At 48.5% G+C, this 20,218-nt stretch overlaps 1 protein-coding gene across 2 annotated transcripts in view; it reads left to right on the forward strand.

The window, feature by feature from the left end:
- CLCN7 (chloride voltage-gated channel 7) overlaps positions 1-20,218 on the forward strand; it is a 313,583-nt gene that overhangs the window by 233,325 nt on the left and 60,040 nt on the right. For both annotated transcript variants that reach the window (XM_078663121.1, XM_078663122.1), the window contains one exon: positions 7,368-7,422. In XM_078663121.1, coding sequence (XP_078519247.1) covers positions 7,368-7,422 — 55 coding nt within the window. The remainder of the gene's footprint in view (positions 1-7,367; positions 7,423-20,218) is intronic.

Raw genomic sequence — 20,218 nt, forward strand, 5'->3', positions numbered from 1 at the left:
CAAGGCTTGAGAACACCAGAACGGTGAATGCGTTTGTCATACTCACGCAGGGCGGTCTGGCAACTTGGGGAGATCCTACCCTGGCTCTGGGCCCCGTGGAGGTGACTTCCGGGTTAGAGTCTTCTAAATGAAATCTTACCAGTAGTCTGGTGCGTGAACAATGGCGGCCATCTTGGGTGTATGGTCAATGGCGTAACAAACAAAGTGGACCCAAGGGAGAGTCTTAAAGGCATGGACATTGTTGGCAGCCATATTGGGTGGGTGTTGTATTCACTGCGAAGGACTTAGATGCATTGCCAAGTTTGGCGGCCATGTTGGGTGTGTAATGTAATAACAAGGCCATGATCCTCATGATGGGAAGTGGCCTATATGAAGAGAGGGGGGCACCTGATTTGCGGTATGTGTCAAATCGATTAGAGAGGCAGGAAGTGTTGCTAGATAATTTGGGTGGTATATGTAGATTAGGGCCGTGGGCCTCCAATTGGAAGGTGACCTATATGGTAAAGGCGGCAGCCTAATCTTTGGTATGTGTACTGGGTGACTGGATTAAAAAGGGGCCAAATGCCTCGCATGGTGGAATGATGGACATGGTAGGTCAGTTTAAATGACGTATCTACATGTTAGGGATCTGTGGTTCCGTGTGGTCCCAAGTAGACACATATGGAATGATCAAGTGTAGGGAAGGATATTCATGGACGGAAGGCCACCATACTCCTGATAATAGAACCAGATACAGACCCTGAGGTTTTGGGATCTTATAGACTCTTCTCTATGATCAATGCAAACTCAAAAATACTGTCCAAGACCCTAGAATAGACTGATTTATGTGATGGCTCCCTCATACATGAGGACCAATGTGACTTAATTGCATGGCTCAGCACGCTCTTGAATATACGGCGGCTTAATCATGTTTCATGCTACAGAAATCTTTGAGATGGAAGGAGTACTTGTGGTGCTTAATATTAAAAAAGCAATTATCTGGGATTACATGATGACCGTACTGGGGAACATGGACTAGGTCCTATTTTCCAGAGTTGGGTTAAATTGTTATACACAGACCCCTTGGTAGGTGTTAAATCACGTCGCTTGGCATCAGATAGCTGGTCCACTGGAAGGGGCATTAGCCCTGGCAGTGGCAGTATGTCTGCATGAGGCAGTGAGGGACAGGGGATTAAGGCAAGACAATACATGCATTGTTAGTGTACGCCAATGGCTCCCTCTTCTATAATTGGCACAGCAATTGGTTTCTGTCCCCAGACTGTTGTGAATATGGAAGTGTATCTTCCTGTAAGTTTATAAGAACAAAACAGTATTGTTTTGTCTCGCTACCTTGGCGTATAGAATTCATCCGAATCTTCCAGAGATAGGCCCGAGATGTGGGATGGCCAAGTTCTAATATCTTAGAATACATGTTGCCCATACGACTGAGAAACAGTAGTCCTATAATGAGGGTACGCTAAAGCCTAAGGGTTTCAATCAGATTCGGGAACACCCTCCTAGTCTCCATTAAGGGTAGAGCTGCGATAGTGAATATGGTGCTATTACCTTGATGCTTGTACACCTTACAAAACTAAGTGCCCAATCGCTAGGTGAACGTTTAAAGAATTGGATAATCTGCAGGCCTCAGGAAAGTGGGCCAGAGTACAGTTAGAAACTTTGAAGAGAAACAGAGAAGAGGGTGGGCTGGGACAACCAAATCTGGAGTTATTCTACATTTCACATACACACAAAGAGAGGTTGAGGCAATAGAATCCCGCACTTGTCAACAACAGTTTTAGGCAAAGTGTAATAAGCTACTAATAGTGCAATAAACCTGCAGTACAAACCCTCTGTACTCTTAAGGAAACAAGAATTGCCGAACAACTTACAATATTGGTGGTTCAGCACTCAAAATTTGACAATTACATCGAATGGATGCTTTTGTATTTCAGCTTGTATTTTTGTCCTTTACACAGCATAAGTATTCATAACAACTGAACATGGATATCAAGAAAGTTTCTTTGTTCAAAGAATCTTTATTCATTTTCTTCTTAAAAAATTATGCCTACATAGAGAGTAGCCAACGCTTTTTGTCCTACAAGGACTTCTTCAGGGCTCTGAATCGTATGTGGACAACGTTGGTTCTTCGAAGTGTTATTGTATAGAGATGAATGAGAATTTTGACATCCAGTAAAAGTATCAAAATTGGAGTACATGTGCTCCTCGATGAAAAGTATCCATGACGTCTGTGCACCAAGGACGATAAATGAGAGGAGAGACTCCTCATGGGAACCTTGGGAGAAACATCATTACCTGTGTGCTTTATGGGGGTGTTGCAGGGTCTTTATCTGCCTAGGGAGACCCCAATAAATGTGCACCAGGTGTTGCGCGCCAACTCCCCTTTTCCCAAATCTTTACAAATCTGGTGGTTACAACTATTCCTCATGACAAACCAGACCATGTCCATGGCCCGAAGGAGGGAGGAGGTGCCTTACACTTGGTGACTTATATGCCTCTAAAACATCTATCTATTCGAAGAGGAACCCAGCAAGATGGGGTTCGAAACACGTTGACTCCAGCTAATGGGTTAAGAGACACAGGGTGTGCCACGTGGGACTACTTTACACCCCTTTCCCCACCATGGCAACACCCCCCAAAGTTTTGGAAATCTCATAGCTTTTGACACTGGCAGGACAGCAGACTGAAGCCCCTGTTAAAGAACTTTTGTGTCCACCTAGTGTAATTTGAAATAAGGACTGGTCGTTTTGTCTTGTATGTCATTATGTACGTTCATTGTATCTTTTTACTGTATTTCACTGTGTTGTGTTACAATGTGTTTTTGTTTAATTCTTTTGTAAGTATCATCAGAGAATATCTTTTCAAAAATAAGTGTTGTCCAAGATATGCCATGAAAATAATGGCATAATCTTGTTTTCAAAAAAACAAAAAGAAAAGTGAAATAAATCACACAGACTTTGGAATAGTTGTCTAAGGTCACAATGTTTCATTAATATGTGTTGAACTATCTATCTGGACATCTTGTATGCTCATATTACTGTTGGTCCAGTCCAGGTAGCATAAGGACCCAAGCCTTTTTTGCTTGAACTCTTTGTGTAGGTAAACAGGTTGGCATCTCTCCCAGAGGGGGAAGCCCATTGCAAAACAGGTTTTCTAGGAGGGGTGACTCATTACACTGTACACCTCAGGAGTGTGTCCACAGCTATGACCGAGGGAAGTAAGGTTCTGACATCTTGGATTTTTGGCAAGGAGATGCACTGTGGAATTGTTAGTTCCAATACCCTAGGAAGTGAAGTAAGAGTACGTAGGGATGCCCCATGGGAATTCCCCCCCCCCCCCATTGTTTAGGAGTCCTCCCAACCCACAAACTTGAAATTGGCACAAAAGTGAAACTCCTGGCTACCAGCCTCAAAACTCTACTGGACTCAGAAAAAACAGAAGGAGGACTGAACCTGATGAACCTGTGCACCTTGGAAAGAAACACTGCACCAAGAAAGACTTCACCTGCTGAACCAAGACAGGACCTCAGAAAGAGAAGGGCTGCCCCTGCTGTTCACATTGTGGATAGAGACCCGAAGGGCTGGACCTGCTCCCATTTGTGCTAAGTACCAGTGAGTGGACCCCAAGGGCTACTTGGTGATCCTGTTAAGCTTCAGGGACACAAAAGCAAAAGGAACCCTGCACTTTCAAAGTTGCGACTGAACTTACCCTGGAGTCCACTGGTGTTGCTCCTGAGATTGAGTCATAGCCCCCAAGAAGTGCTAGAGTATACTCCTCACAACAGAACTGCAACTTGTGAGCCTAAAGCTAAAAGATAACTTTTTTTGGCACGGACTGAGAGGTTCATACACTGCTGCTACTTTGCCAGTACACAGGTATCCTCAAACTTCCGTTTAGAACCAGTACTCCCACTGGACCGCTGGACTTCACCTGTCCGTCGGACCCAATGCCAGACTCGAGCTGCAGAGAACACCTTTGACTAGCCTGTTGACGAAAAAAAGAACCAGAGCAGTTTCTAGGTACACAGGTAAAAACTTGACCAGGACCAACTCTGCCCCTGCATCTGACTTGCACTCCATTGCGATCGCCCTGAAACTTTAACTTTGGCTGGACCCTCTCATTCAAGGCGCATAGACAGGGCCTGCCTCCTCAGAGTCTCATTGTGAGGCACCGGCCAACCGTTGTTTTAGGTAAAGTCAGTCTTATTTACAATCCTTTTTCGGATATAGCTGAATCTAACAATATGAATTCTGCAAGCACCATCGTCAGTCAAGCAAATCCTAAGTTTGAAATAGTTCCTCCAGTGTGGAAAAAAGATATCCCTGAAATTGATGGGCTGATCAAATCGGGCTCCTAGCTAGACCCTGCTTCATTAGATTTCCTCCTGAAAGGAGGCAATGCCATTGTTACAGCGATGGCAGATATCTAGAACGCATCCCTGGGCAGTGGAATGGTCCCAGAAGCGTACTATTATACTCCCATTGCTTTAAAAAAACATAGTTAAACCGGAAACAGTTGCTAATTATAAACCTTTCTCATTACTTCTAGGGATTAGTAACATTCTGGAGAAAGCGATTAATAGGTATCTTGCAAATCTTTGTGAAGTGAACAACATTTTGCACCCCTCGCAAACTGGTTTCCGTCAGTTTTAGTACAGAAACCGCATTGCTAATGGTGACAGAAGATCTAAAGCTATTCTTAGATCAGAGTTGGCCGGCTGCACCTATCTTGTTAGATTTAAGTACAGCCTATGATACTCTGTCAAACTCAGTTCTCCTTCACATACTGAAAAAGATTGGCATCATAGGCACTGCTTTAAAATGGCTAGCATCCTTAACTAATAGATTTCAAGATAGTGAAGAACCATTTTGCACCAGCATGCATCAGTTAAAGTGTGCTGTGCCACTTTTTAACGTATATGCCCGTCCACTGTCAGACATTATATGTTCTTTTGGTTTCACTATGCTCTCTTAAGCTGACACCCAGATAATTGTCTCTCTCTCTCTCTCTCTCCTAATGGTGAGCCGGTTTACTACAAACTTAACTGCTGCTTAGAGTGAGTCACCAAGTGAATGGTAGAGAGTTACCTCAAGGTAAACAGGGAGAAAACGGAAGTCATGGTGGTTGAAAATTACCCATCTGGATGGGACCAGGTTACATGGCCTCTGTCCTTAGGTGATCGTCCTTCCCCTAAATCGGAGGTGAAAAGTCTGGGTGTTATTTTGGACAGCCGGCTCTGTAAGTGAAAAAAGTAGCAGCCACCTGCTTTGGTCTCCTAAAAGCTTTGAGGCAAACCATCAAATGGCTCCCTATGGAGCTTCAAGGAGTTGTGGTACAGGGGCTTATATTATCACACTTTCACTACAGTAACTCTGTTTTTAGGTAGCCTTATTTCAATGACCACCATGCTGCAAATCATCCAGAACGTGGCAGCCCGACTGCTATTGGGCGTACCTAGATTCGCGTCCGCTTACTTTATTTATTTAAGAGGGATGATCTCCGGCAAGGATGGCTAACGCTGGAAACCTGTTATGGGATAGCTAATAATAAATGCTGCTAATAATAATAGACAAACAGTGAAAAGCAGTGATTTACAAAACTATTTAAGTAAATTGCACTGATTTGGCAACTTTGTGCAAAAATCGTAACGCAAGTTCCCTTCATCAGATTTTTGACATTTTGGGGTCTATTTAACAGTAGAAAATGTATACTAGTTTTGTAAATTGGAGTGGGGTTTTATTATGTTGTATTTCTTACTAATTGACAATGTTGATACTGGTAAATGCTTTACACTTGTTTTCCTTTGACTTACGCCTGACTGCTCTGTGTCTCAGCTACCCAGGACTGAGCTAAGGTTTGGTTTAAAGAAATCTAATTGGACCTAATACGGAATAGTGACATTATTACTTTGTGAGGTCTCATAACCACTTCCTCTAATAATCCACTTTCACCCAATCAGCCATAGCATTCCTAGCTCTGCCTTCTTCTAAACTCACTGGAGTCCTTTCCAGAAGATTATGCTTGTCTACAACACTTCCATCTTACACTTGCACTACGAACACTCTGCCATCCAGTGTGATAAATTTTCTTTATTTTGAAAGGAGAGGGAAAGGCTTGGGATCACAGTAAAGTCAACTGGTACATGGGTTCTTATGCGCATGGCTTATGTAATGATAATGATGAGCTTTTGAGGTGAGTAGTGGTGATGTTGGTGTGTTCGGTTGATGAAAGCAAGGTATCATAAAAAAGATAGTGTGTTCCGGCCATAGTAATGTGTTTTGAAGGCTATTGGCAAATCATTCAAGGCTTAATTTTTGTTTGTTGTGCATGTGATTGAGGGTAAACAATGCGATATGGCTGATAAGGTGCTTGGGAATATCATGGGGCTATGAAAAGGATTGGTATAGTGACGCAAGCACCGCTGGGGTCACCTGTCAAAAACAATGACTCTTTATCTGAATATGTTTTTCCAGGAGTAAAACTAAGGCTATTTCTGATGCACAACATTCCATAAATTATTTAAGATATTTAAACTAACTGCAAGTAAGTTTGAAGATGTTTGCACGCTTCTACCTCAAGAGTAGCATTTGATGTAGAATAAGCCCACCCCCACCCCAATCCGATTTCCATTTTTAAATGAGCAAATCGATGTGGATGTTCTGGTACACTAGTTGGCAATAGCAGCTTCGTTTTACCAGCCGGATCCTGCAACAGCTGAGCTAACTCTTTACATCTGCTATTAATCCAGTGCACACCAACAGCCATCATAATCGCCCCAGCCCTCAAATCAGAAATCCACATGCAAGTTAAGCAAATCCAGTCCACTTGAAGTGCCATACAGATGGCAGTTACTATCACCACCAGTCTGAATGATCACACTGACCATCTACAGTCATTGCAATGCAAATAGTGCTAGCTATCATTGTTATGCATTGTTATAGCACCCATTGGCAGAACTGGGCAGATTTATTTAACTTGCTGCTAACATGGCTTGGTTCATCTTCTCTACTGGTGATTTGATGCCGCCCACAAACAGAATATGGTTTTCTAGCACTTGAAATTAAACCAAAACCATTCATTGAGATAAGGCTTCTGCTGAGCTAATAGGATCCCTGAGGCTCACAGCAGAGTTGGTCCAGTTCACTCCCAGTAGCAGCTTAATTTGTGCTCTGCTGTTTTATGGAAAACACTGGAAGCTGTGTCTTTTCAAATGGTTGTACTACTGGTAACTGTGTGTCTGCACAATTGCATTGGAAAGCTTGGGAATTTATTATTTTAACTGTGCATCTGGGCCTAGTTTAGTGTTGCATTACTGACTTTAGCCTTTGTTTGCACCACTCCCAATGACAAAACTCTCCATTTATTCTCAGGAAAATGCCTACAATATCTTTGAGATCCCGATCTTCATCTGCATGGGAGCTGTTGGTAAGTGTGTCCTTTATGTTCAATCTCTCACACAGAAACAAATTGCATTTCATAGGTGTGTTTTTGTTAATTGAATGAAAAAAACCTTTAACATCAGATTGCCATTCCCACTGAAGCTAACTTCTTATTTAATGTATGTGTAGTCAGTTTATTTATATTACTTTCCTTTTTTGGGAGTGGTGGGGGGAGTGGTGGGGAGAAGCATATTGCCACAGATACAAAGAACGTGTATTAACGACTCCTCTCCCTTAGAACAGAGGTGTCATTCGAGTCTCTGGGACCATACCAGTGTGATTTCAAAAGAAGTCTAAATTGCTGGCCCATTAATTGACGTTTTATACTCCGGCCAAGAGGCAAGGAGAGACTCGATGGAAGGAATCCTGAATCGTACAGCGCGGAGGCCATCCCTCCATATGCCAATTTCTTCACTGATCATGCGTCCTGTTCTGATGACATTAGCTTTGCTTGTTTAATCAGCAGGTTGGCCATCAAGGGCGCCAGCAGAGCACTTGATCACATGTCATTTACCTCCAGTGCCTCTAGGGTGTGATATCGATACTTGTGCCAGTTTGTTGTCGGATTACTTATCACTTCCAAAATGGTACTCTTCAATGTATGATTCTTGGCCTGCTTCACTTTGAGGCTGTAAGGCATAAACTTTGTTCTGAGTATCCAATGCTGTGAAGGTAGTCCAAACTCTTGCCGAACTTGAGCGTGTGATGTGCAGTTTGAATGGGTAAAAACTCTTCCGTAACAAGAGATCTGCCCCTTTTTCAGCCAATTTGTCTCTAAATGGCATAGCCCCATAAGCAATATTGGGGAGAAATGTGCTTCCCATTACCTTCAAGAGAGCGGTTAGATCTGGGTTCGTCAGTGATTTGTTACAACTTGTGGAACACCAATTCTAGGGACTTTTCTTCCCACTGTTGGGCCTTAATGTGTGGTGCTGCACAGCCTCTAGGGCCCAGCCATACCCCCAGATACTTGTAAGAGTCAACCACTTCATTGGCCTTCCCCCTCAATGAATCAAGGCCCACGTTTTTTTCAATTTACAAGAGATTGCCATTACCTTCGTTTTTTGTTACATTGATTTCCAGGTTCTTGGACCTGCAGTAGCTGGCCAGTGCATCGAAGAGCCTCTGGAGGCCAATTGGTGGTTGGTCAGAAAGGACTGTATCATTGGCATACTGGAGTGGCTGTACATTGAGGCAAGCCATTTTTTTAGGAAAAGTCCTTGCCAAGTCAGCCAGGTACAGATTGAATAATAATGGCACCAGTATGCAACATTGCTTCAGACCTTTATTTGTCCAGATTTGATCCGAGCTGGTTCATCTGGTGCTGACTCTTATCTTCACCCATGTGTCAGTCTATAGAGCAGTAATGACTTTCAAAAGGTTGAACATTTGTTAATCCAGATCCAGCATTTCCTCTGGTCTTTTGATGTTATTACCCCATGTAATGCAATCCATCTTTAAATCTCTTTATACCTCAGTAGGGAGAAGAGAACATTCCTAGATTCCGATCGTCTCACAGCCACCCGGCTTCATAGCCCTTTATTCTCCCCCCATCACGGCTAAGCCTTCTCAAGATATCATTTAGCCTAATGTTTAGGCCACTAATTAATTCCTGTTGTTTGCTGCCATTTTGGCATGGACAGTAACCTCACCCATGCCGGACCTTCCCAAGATTCCAAGATGTTCCCTTAGGTAATCAGCCAGGAGGCCCCAGATGTTTGGATCTATAGCTTCACAGTTTGCTCACTGAATCTTGTCCAGGAATTGGTCCGCGATTACCTCTTGCTCATCATTATTTGTCATAGACCACTTTATTTTGTTAATGGGCTCCAGCTCTTCTTGTTTCTATTAGTCTTGTTTTAATGCAAATAGGGCATGGGATCTTTGCTTCTCATATGAGGGCTGCATGATCACTGGCCAGAGTTGGGATGACTTCAAACTTACTTTTTATTTGAAAATGCTCCAAGGATACCCAAATGTAGTCAAGAGTAGCCATCCTAAAGCAGGACGTGCGCATATATGCCGCATGTGAGTCTGACTTGATTCTTCCATTCAGTATTCTCAAACCTAGCTGGTTTTGGAAAGACCCTATGGCACTGCCTAATTTATCAACCCTTTGAAACTGCCTTTCAATCAGCCTATGGCCCATGTTTGATAATCAAGTTCCACAAATGCGTTATTCTACATTGTATTAATTAGGTTGGAGTTGAAGTCTCCCATCACAACCCACATGTTATCTAGGTGTAGAACTAAAATATCCTTCAATGTTGGGAGCAGCGCAGCCAGGGTTGGTCCTGTGTTTTTTGGGGGGGGGGGGGGGGGGGTGAAGATAAACCCTAGAATAAGGATGAGCTGAGGCGTTGCTTTACGTGACTTAGCCACGGAAACCCTGAGCAAGATGTAGCCGCCACTCCCTGTGCAAAGCTCCGTGGCAGTTGCCACCAGTTAATTTTTTACATAAACTGGCACACTGCTGGATGCCTGACCTCCGGCATGAGATTTTATTGCTGGAGCTTCAGAGACTAAGGAAATGAGAGAAGTGCCCTGGTTTCCTGCAGGGCAGTGATATTCCATTTCTTCATTTCGTTAATGGCTTCCTTCTTTTCTGCCCATTCAGTTAAACCCCTTATGCTCCATGAACTTATTTTCAGCTGTGACCTTTTTGCATGGGTAATAATTTCAGGAGTCTGCGCACTAGGATCGATAATTAAGGACAGTTGTGAGCCAAGCCCAATCTATGGGTTTTAATGGCCGTGTAACATAATGCCGGCCGGCCCCTTTATTTGCTGTTATTATGAGTTCTCCTTATACGATTGGTGAAAGGCGGGTTCCCTTTTTAATACCCCTTAAAACAGAGGTGGTGGGGTTACTTGACTTGTTGCTGTTTGATTCGTTGCCGTTCTTTATCCCTTGTTCTAGCTCTTCACGGGTGATGACATTCTCCTCTCTGAGGAGAGTGGGATATTTTGTCACTGTAGAGATTATGACTTTTATTCCCCATTTTTTCGCATTTGCATGCCCTTCCTCCTCTGTGCATTTACTGTTGCGGGTTAGTTAAATTAATTTCACTACGTTCATTTAACTCTCCGGTTAGAGGGGGGAGGAAAGCCACTCCATCGATCACAGTGAAGGTAATTTCCCTCACTCCTGGAGTGCTAGCACAAACTTTCCCAGGGTTTCCTCTATTAAGAATGCCCCACTTTCTTCTTGAGACCTACTCAGGAGCTAATATGATCTTCAGATCAGAGGCGCATTCGGGGATTTGGCCTTCTCCTTGCCTTATATCCTTCCTGTCTGCGGGGCTGGGGCACAACCTGCTGTCTCTCTCGCTGCAATTCAATCTCAGGCTACTTGATGTTTTAGAGGCCTGGGATGGTACCTTTGGGAGACCGACTTGCAGTGTAGGTACCACATGACTGTTCTGTTACCTGTTGTACTTTTGTTTTCAATTACTCTCTCTAGCTCCGCATTATTCCTTGGAATAAACACCAGCATCTTCTTACAGTGTTATGCTTAGCTTAAAATATCTGGCTTCTGGTCTGAGTTGCAGCAGCAACTTTTCAATGTGCTTTTTTTGCTGGGGAGTATCTTTGCGGCCCCCAGGTCTATAAGATTAAAAAAATATCATGAAAGACACAGATATCTAACTGAATGGGTGACATTCAGTGCTTCACCCAAGGTTCACCTTTTAAAAGCACCAGACCAGATGTTGGGCTGAAGCTTCAGCATCCACCCTAAGGCAGGGCTACCAGCACCAGCAAAAATCCTTTCAAGAAACACAACCCTCTAAGACCTTTACATGAAGTGGCTACGGAGGCAATGTTCTAGACAAGGAATGAGCCTGCTCTAATCCGGGCACCTCAAACTCAAAGCAGTGACTCTTCTTCCAATACCCCTTCTTCCCACCCTGATCATACAGCTCTTGTCAGGGAACGACTAAAGTTTTTCCTGCCAGTGGGGACAGCATTTCCTCTGAAAATTGGGTGTTCTCTATAGGCAGCAGGGATACTGCCTAGAATTCCACATCATGCCACCAAATATTCTGCTTCAATATCACATCCTCAGCCCGACCATCTTCAGCTGTTTAAGGAGGAGGTGCAGCCGCTGTTAGCCAAAGGAGCTATCTAGTCGGTGCCCCCTTACGAGCATGATATCCATCTATGCCCAAGAAGGCTTGCCCCTGTAGCTGGTCGTAGACCTGTGACCCCTAAACCAATACATCGAGTCTGAGCGCTTCCACCTGACCGCTGTGCTAGAAGTTACCTAGATACTCTGGCCAGGAAAGTACTGGAAGTGCTGGTCTTAAGATGGCTTTATCCATATCTTGATTCACCTGTGTCACCACAGTAGCTCTGGTTGTGGCAAGTGGACACCATTACTAGTGCAAAGGTCTGCCTTTTGGGGTCACAAAGGCTCTATAGGTGTTAGCAAAATGTTTAAAGGTGATGGCTATGCATCATGGCATGAATACAATTCACATCTTTATATATCTAGGCTACTGATTGATCAAAAAAATCATCAAAAGCAACAGCAGACAATAATGCCTATCACGCACTCAAACAGCTGTGTCCTTACTCCATGAATTAGGGTTTACCTTCAATGCTCAAAAGTAGCAGCTGCAGTAACCCTAACTCATGTACATCAATAGGACCAAGTGCTTTCGTAAGACAAAACCTCTTTTTGTAGCCGTTGCTAAGCCAGTATGGGACACCCCATCTCCATGGCATTGCGAGATTGATTGTTAAATGCACCCAAACCTGCTATGCCAAGGCCAAAGCACACTGTTTGTGATTCAGAGTGCACATTCTATACTCAAAGAGGGAGCCATTATAACTTTCCTGAGAAACAACCCTTTAGGAGACCTGTGCGAATCTGACACCTGGTCAGTGCCACACATGTTAAGCAAACACTTTTGTGTGGGCATTCATACCTGTCAACAGGCTTTAGTTGGTCCTATTGTGTTAAATACCTTATTTCAGACATCTGCATCATCAGCGCACTATCCCCGCTTTTTGGAGAAGCTGCTTTACCGTATATGCAGAACAAGTCTCTCTACAGCCACACATGCTACAACAGGAAAATATTACCTTGTAACAACCTTATCGTAGCATGTGGTGCTGTATATTCAAATGTGCCCAACCTCTTTAAGGGTCAAAAAGTAATGAAACCTGCTTGTCTTGCAAGTCCCCTATAATGTTAGTTCAGGCTTGTTCATGTGGTATTATTGAAACTTCCCTTAAAATGAATGGTGTTCCTTTAGAATCCCAAAGCGGCTGCAATTTGAATATAGTGGTGAACACCTACAATGATCACACCACTTTCACAAATATGAACGTAGGATCAAATATTAATATTCTTTTTTTTTTTTTAAAACAATTTTTATTGGCAGTCAAGTTCGAGATTAGTTTAGTACAAAGAGTAAAACAATGCGGTAATAGCCGACATTTTAGGATAACAGTGTAGTACCGACAAGACGCCTTTTATATATAACATTCCCCCAAACCGTTCCCTCCCTGTGTCCCACCCCCCTAGTCAGTGTGCCGTTGTCCTCTCTCTCAAGCAGCCGAGCGCCATCAGTGAGTTACCTCCTTGATAAGAACAATAATAAAAGGTAAGTAGTGCATATCAATGGGGGATCCGATCTCTCAGAACCTCTATCGTTACTTGTTAGTGCGTGCCTCAATGGAAGTGGGGTATTCCTTAAAACAATGTCCCTACGGTGTCGCTACTCCCTCATCTTTGCTCAGTTCGCTCTCAGGCAGCTGGAGCGCAATCACTAGGGCCTCCCACGCTCTAGCCACCTCCAATGCCTTGTCATTATCTAGGCGCCTGGCCTGTTGCAGCCGCAACGTGCTCTCCGCTTTCGCCCACCGCACCAGAGTGGCCCTCCAATGCAAGTAGCTGGGTCCCTGGCTAGATTTCCAGTGCATGGTGATCTCTCGTTTGGCTAGTATCAAGCCCAAATCGTAAAACTTACTGGTAACGCGAGTACGGGGGGTGTGAGGGAACCATAACAATAAGCAGGCGCCCATATCCGCGTCAATCTGCCGGTCCGTGACAGCATTCAGGCAGGTCATCACCGCTTCCCAGTAACCAGCCAGCTCACCACAGGACCAAAACATGTGTGCGAAGTTCGCTTCCGCTGTCCCACATCTAGGACAGAGCGAAGATGCACCTTCAAAATATTGCGAAATCTTAACTGGCGTTAGGTATGCTCGGCGTAGGGTGAAAAACTGGATCAACTGGAACCTGGCATTCCTAGTACCCTTCCATGCCCGCCGCAATAGCTGTGGCCACGTCGACTCTGGGATCGGTCGCCCGATATCCCCTTCCCACTTGGCTCTCAGCCCATCCAGGGGCTGCAGGGTTTCCGTCGACATCCTCCGGTAAAGGCAGGTGACGGCCTTGTAAGTACCAGCAGCCATGACCACATATTGACAGCACTCTGATGTCGGTGGTTCGGTGAGCCCTCCCTTCCAGTGTCTTCGAATACCGGCCACCAGTGAGGCGTGCAGCAGGTAGTCACCTCTCGGGAGGTCGTAAGCGTCTCGCAGCTCTTGGAACGTGAGCAGCGACCCCTCTTTGTAAAGATCACCGAGCATTTGCAAGCCAAGCTCCTCCCAGGTCGCCAGCGCAGACCAGTCGCCGCCGTGCAGAAAGGCTGTGCACATCCCTACCGGGATCTCAGGGGCATATGGGCGAGTGGTACCGGCGCGCCTATGGCAACGAAGCCAACAGCTACGAATCGTACGTTCCTCCAGTGTGAGCTGGGTGAGGTCCAATTTCTGGCCTAGGATTATAAAGGAGATGACATGTCTTGGATATAGTCTGCCCACTACCCCTCTGGACCTCGGAACTCTAAAGCCACTGCCTGGGTAAGCCACTGCAGCTGCGCTGCCAAGTAATACCACTCGAAATCCGGGACCGCAAGTCCCCCGTCTGCCCTGGGGCGCATCAACGTGGCCTGCGCAACACGCCGTCTACCCGACCCCCAGATGAACCCGGAGATTAGGGAGCGGAGTTTGTTAAAGACTGATGCCGGGATCCAGATCGGCAGAGTGCGAAACACATATAATAAACGGGGAAGTGCTACCATTTTCAGTAACGCCACCCGTCCCGCGACCGAAAGCGGCAGCGTCCGCCAGAATCCCATGCAGCCTCGCAAACTCCGAAACGCTCTGTCGACGTTACCCTCCAGGAGGGCCAACGATGAATGATAGATGCACGTACCTAGATAAGGGAGGCAATGGTATTCCCATCGCAGTTTGCCCTCTGGGTGGGAGTCATCCGTCCCTGGTGTCAGCGGGAAGAGGCAACATTTCCCCCAGTTGACTCTCAGTCCTGAAAGGAGGTCAAAATCCGAGAGCAAGCGCTCGGCCCCACGCAGGGAATCGTCAGTGTCTAAAAACAGCAAACAGTCGTCTGCATAGAGAGATGTAATGGGTGTCGCCTCTCAGTGGAAGGCCTTCATACGCTCGACCCATACGGGCGTGTGCGGCCAGGGGCTCTATAGCAAGCGCAAATAGTAGGGGGGACAAGGAGCATCCCTGTCGAGTCCCCCGACCTACCCTGTATGGGGCAGAGATGGTGGCCCCTGTCTTGACTCGGGCAGTGGCCGCAGCATAAAGCAAAGCAGTCCACTTCACAAATCGTTCGCCCAGTCCAAAGGCCTCCAATACCCGGAGCAGGTATGGCCACTCAACGCTGTCAAATGCTTTCTCGATGTCAATCGAAAGGACAGCGGCACCCGGGTGGCCAGTAGCATCGCCCCCCATGACCCGAAGCAGCCGACGCACACAGGTGGCGGTGGTGCGCTGGGGAATAAAGCCCGCCTGGTCTGAGTGCACCAAGGAGCGCATGTGGGCCAGAAGCCGCGTCGCGAGAACCTTGCTCAGAATCTTATAGTCCGTTGTGAGCATGGAGAGTGGGCGGTAGGCCGAACGGGAGCCAGCATCGCCGTCACGCTTCAGTAAGGGTACCACCAAAGCCTCGCGAGTAGTCGCAGGTAAGACCCCGGTGTCCCAGGCCTCCCAGTAAACCGCCTGTAATCGCGGTATCTGTACATCCGCGTAGGCTGCGTAAAATTCAGTCGGTAGCCCATCCGTGCCAGGGGTCTTGCGGCGAGCCATGTGTTTGATGGCCACCCGGATCTCTCCCTCAGAGATATCCCCGCCCAAGCGGTCCGCGTGTTCCCGGTCAAGCTGGGGCAGCTGCGCTGCTAATAGGAACTCATCCAGCTCCACAGGTGTACGTGGCATCTTGCTCCTATAAAGGTGCGCATAATATGTCAAGAATTGATCGTTGATCTCCGACTGAGTATAAACCATGTGTCCCTCCGGGGTGGCCAGAGCTACAATTGGAGTGCCTCGGGTCCCAGGACTGGCCAACCAGGCCAGCAGCGAGCCCACCTTGTCTCGCTCAGCATGAGCTCGAACAAGAAACTCCTTATAGTCAAAGCAGCGCAGCTTCTCCATCGCCGACGCCACTTCCTCCCGCGCGGCCGAAACCGCTCCGTGAGCCTCAGGAGTCATGTGATTACGTCGCTCCTCATCGCGTAAGCGATCCTCGCTTCGCGCAACATCCTTCAGGAGGGTCTTACGGACTCCCGCGGTAGCCGAAATACAGACGCCCCGAACTACCGCCTTAAAGGCGTCCCACTCTAGCGCCCTACTTGAAGCTGTGCCCACGTTCGCATCGAAATAGCCTTCCACCCCAATGCGTACATCGGCCTTAAATGCCGTGTCCTCCAACGGATTTAACCGCCACGTCGGGATAGCTTGGCGTTGTCGCGTCCATTGGACCACCACCAAGCAAGGGTTATGGTTGGATATCGTTTTAGCCAGGTATTCGCTGTGGCGGACTAAGCACTGAGCATCCGGTGAACAGAGAATGCTGTCAAGGCGAACATGCAGAGCGTGTGGGGGGGGGTAAAAGGAAAAATCCCTCTCTGTAGGGTGTTGAGTTCGCCATGCATCAACCAGGCCCCAGCTACTTTGCCACTCTCCCCTACTCTTCGCTAGCCTGTGCGCTGCCGCCTGCGCCAGTGGTGGGTGATATCTATATAATTCCACATCCAGTACAGAGTTAAAATCCCCCCCGAGTAGGACCGTATTGGCTAGGACTGTCGACAGTTTGCCGGACAATTGCGCAAAAAAGGCAGGCTGTTCCACATTTGGGGCGTAGACGCTGCAGAGCGTCACGTCCCTCCGATCAAGGCGGCCCTGTACAGCCACAAACCTCCCCTCAGGATCGATCACTGTCACCAAGGGTTGGAAGGGGACCCCCGCCCGCACCCAAATCAAAACTCCCCTCGCAAAGGCCAAGTATACTGTGTAAAACAGCTGTCCCCGCCACCTGCGCTGCAGAGCCCGCCCCTCTGTTTGGTCAATATGGGTTTCCTGCAGGAAGGCTACCTGAATCCCCCTACGAACAAGATAGGCATGCACCCTGTGGCGTTTCAGCATGGAATTCAGTCCACGCACATTCCAGGTCACACACTTCAGCTCAGGTAAGGTCCCCATTCACAATAGCAAGTACAGTTCAGAATAAAGAAAAAATCTTAGGCACACTGACAACACCCCAAAACCAGAACCCTAAGACCACCCAACAGTCCCACGTCCCACCCATCCCCAGAATAGGCCCCAAACAGTAGAAACCCATCCAAAAGTCAAAATCCCAAGAAGAACAGTCTCTGGTAACTACCAGAGTCCCACAATAGGTGTGAGATAGGGGGTGTGGCTTGTCGCTATTTCCAACAGACCGCAAGCTACATACACCTCCCGACCGGCCCTCCCCAGTGTGCCCTAGGTGCCCCACATCCCCACCCCGTCGGCGGCAGGAGCCACTAAGTGCGCTAGACAGCCGCCCAACAACAGTTCCCTGCCCGCCCGGGTTACATGTCTCTACCCCAAACACAAATCAGGAACACAGCAGCCTATACAATACCACTTCGGGGGGGGCATTAGGATCATTCGTCCAGTAAGTCATCTGCAGTTCCAGGAGTGACATGGGGCGGCCCGGGGCCCCCAGCGCCCGACTCCTCCGAAGCCGCCTCCTCAGAGCCCCCACGGGAGCCCGACTCCATCGCTGACGTTGATCCCACTGTCTTGGAAATGGTAGAGACCGCCCGGAGGGCCTCCCTGCGTTCCAGCTCCGTCTGTGAGACGGAGGGTGTCCGAGCATTCGGTGGTCGTCTCCTGGGTCTCCTGTTCCGCCTAGGTCTCGGTGCCGCCCTCCATGGCTCCCCAGATGTCAGATGAGCATCCGCACCGGTCCTGTATAATTCCAGCCAGTCCCATACTTCGTCGGGAGAGTCGTAGAAGGAGGATTTACCTTCCATCATGATCCGCATGCGGGCTGGGAACAAGAGAGAGTAACGGATACCCTCCTCCCGAAGAGCCTTCTTGACTGCCAGAAAGGTGGAGCGCTGCCTCTGAACCTCAAGAGAATAGTCCGGGTAGATGGAAACCTGGGCGTTGTCCACCTTATAGGGCCCCAGTGCCCGCGCCTTTTGCAGAATAAGATCACGGTCCCTGTAGTGCAGCAAGCGCGCCACCACCGGCCGAGGAGGCCGACCCTCAGCCGGGGGCCGAGCCGGCACCCGGTGGGCGCTCTCCAGAGTGTAGAACGGCGTCAGACCCTCCGGGACCACCACGTCACGCAGCCAGGACTCCAGATAGCCCAACATGTATGCCCCTTCAATTTTTTCAGGCAGGCCTACCACGCGTATATTATTGCGGCGGTTGCGTCCCTCTGCATCCTCCACCCTCTGTTCCAGCAGGTGCACCCGTTGTTGCAGCTCCCCCAGCGAAGCTTCGGTCGCCTTGGCCGTGGGTTCCAGTGCGTCCATCCGAATCTCGGCCTGCTTGACCCGGTACGCTAGTTTGCCGTGGTCCGCACGCAGAAGCCCCAAACTCGTGGATACCTGACCGATGTCATGGTGCAAGGCCTCTCTGGTGTCGGCGATGGCCTTCAAGATCTGCTCCAGTTGGCCCTGCGGTAGGCCCGTCGCCGATCCATTGTCCATTGTGGAGTCCTGACTGCTCGCCGTTTCCCCCACAGCGTCCGGAGGAGGTTTGAGGCGCTTCCCCATGATGGTAGCCGGTCTCAGTGCTCCCCGATAGCAGGTGCAGGGCGTCCCCCCAATCAAGTCCGCCGAGAGTGCACGCCGCGCCGGTGGGCCAGCACACAAGCCTGCATGCCCAAGGGACACTCCTCGTGTCGCGCATGCGTCGGCGCCGAGGGCCTCCAAGTCCAGCACCCCACCACCAGCCCCGGGCCGACGTGCCCCGTAGCCCAGGACAGAAGCCGCGAGGAGGCCCCAAGGGCTCGCCGCCCCTCCGGTTCGAGGAGCAAGGCACCTGGCAGGCGGTAGTCAGTGCGTCCCCTGTGGTATGGCGGCGTCAGTGGCGGGCTGCCCCGGTCCCAGCCATGGGGGGGTCGAAGATATGCACGCCAGGCGAGAGCTGCCCCCCGGGTGCAGGCCTCGCTATGTTCTAGGCCCCCGGTCCGGGCCCCAGCTCCCCACGCCAGCAGCAGCTAGTAGGGTACCACAGGATCAGGCCGCTTCGGGGGCCCGCAGCGCCGACCCTTCAGGCCTCCCGCCGCCGGCAGGGCACTCCGGCTTCGCAGGGCAAGTATCCAGTGCTGGCAAAGCACTCTCTGCCAGGTATTGCAGGATCGGGCCCGCCCCGATCCCGCGTCCCGCGTCCAGCGCCCAGCAGGCCCCTGTAGCCACAGGAGATTTCCAGTCCTCTCACCTGCGGGCGCTTCTAATCAGGTCTTTCCGTCGCTCCACTTCAAGGGAGCCCAGGCACCGCCGTCACCGATTGTCCGTGAACCGCGGCTCCAACTTCCACGGGCCGGCGGCCGGCCCTCCCCCACCGCAGGTCGGCCTCCTGCGTAATCGACTCCGGGGATGCGGCAGAGTGCACAGGCCGCAAAAGATGGCCGGCGCTGCCCGCGAGACCTCGGGCGCGGCCTCACACCGCCTCTGGGTCGACCTTTCCGCCCCCGATCAGGCCACACTGTCCGCGGGTGGGGATGCGGTTAAATCCAGGGCATCAGGGACATCAGGATAAGGAATAGCAGGATTATCGGGGAAGGTCGCCTCGGAGCTCAGAGCTCACCCGTCCATTTTCTTCGGCGGCCAAGCCACGCCCATCAAATATTAATATTCTTAACCTTATGTGTGGAAATGTTTACACAGAGCCTAGGAATTGAAGCTTCAAATAAACCATAAAGCTTTCAATTATCATACAGCCCAAACGGGGATGAAACTTATTGGGAAGAACTTGGAGGTGAGTAAGTTTATCCTCCAGTAATAAGTACAGTAGTCAAATAGAGAAACCTTATGTTATTTTTATCTGCTCCTTTTCACCTTGGGAAGCCCCCCATACGTCCTTCACACACTGCCTGTGGAGCCCAAATAGTGCATCTGAGGTACCAGGCTCAGACTGATATGGAACTGTTTCATGCAGCCTGTTACGAAAGGAGAAATAGCTCAGCATAAGGCTTAGTTGCACTTTGTTCTGAATGACAAGAATGTTACGCATCACACTCTCCATCCCAGGAAATTGTGAATTTCAAAAATAACTATACTGCACAAACTCCTCTCTGTACACAGATTATAAATTGTGAATTCACTGTATATGTTTGACGTCCAGTTACACAATGGCGGGAATGGCAATATGGCCATGTATGTGTTGTAGATTCAGTGAGGCCGGATATGAGTAGAGCCTCAATTTTCTTTGTGAAGAGTTGAACGAATATTGCAACAAAGA

The sequence above is a fragment of the Lissotriton helveticus genome, chromosome 10 (assembly GCF_964261635.1).
Source record: "Lissotriton helveticus chromosome 10, aLisHel1.1, whole genome shotgun sequence".
NCBI classification, from domain to species: domain Eukaryota; kingdom Metazoa; phylum Chordata; class Amphibia; order Caudata; family Salamandridae; genus Lissotriton; species Lissotriton helveticus.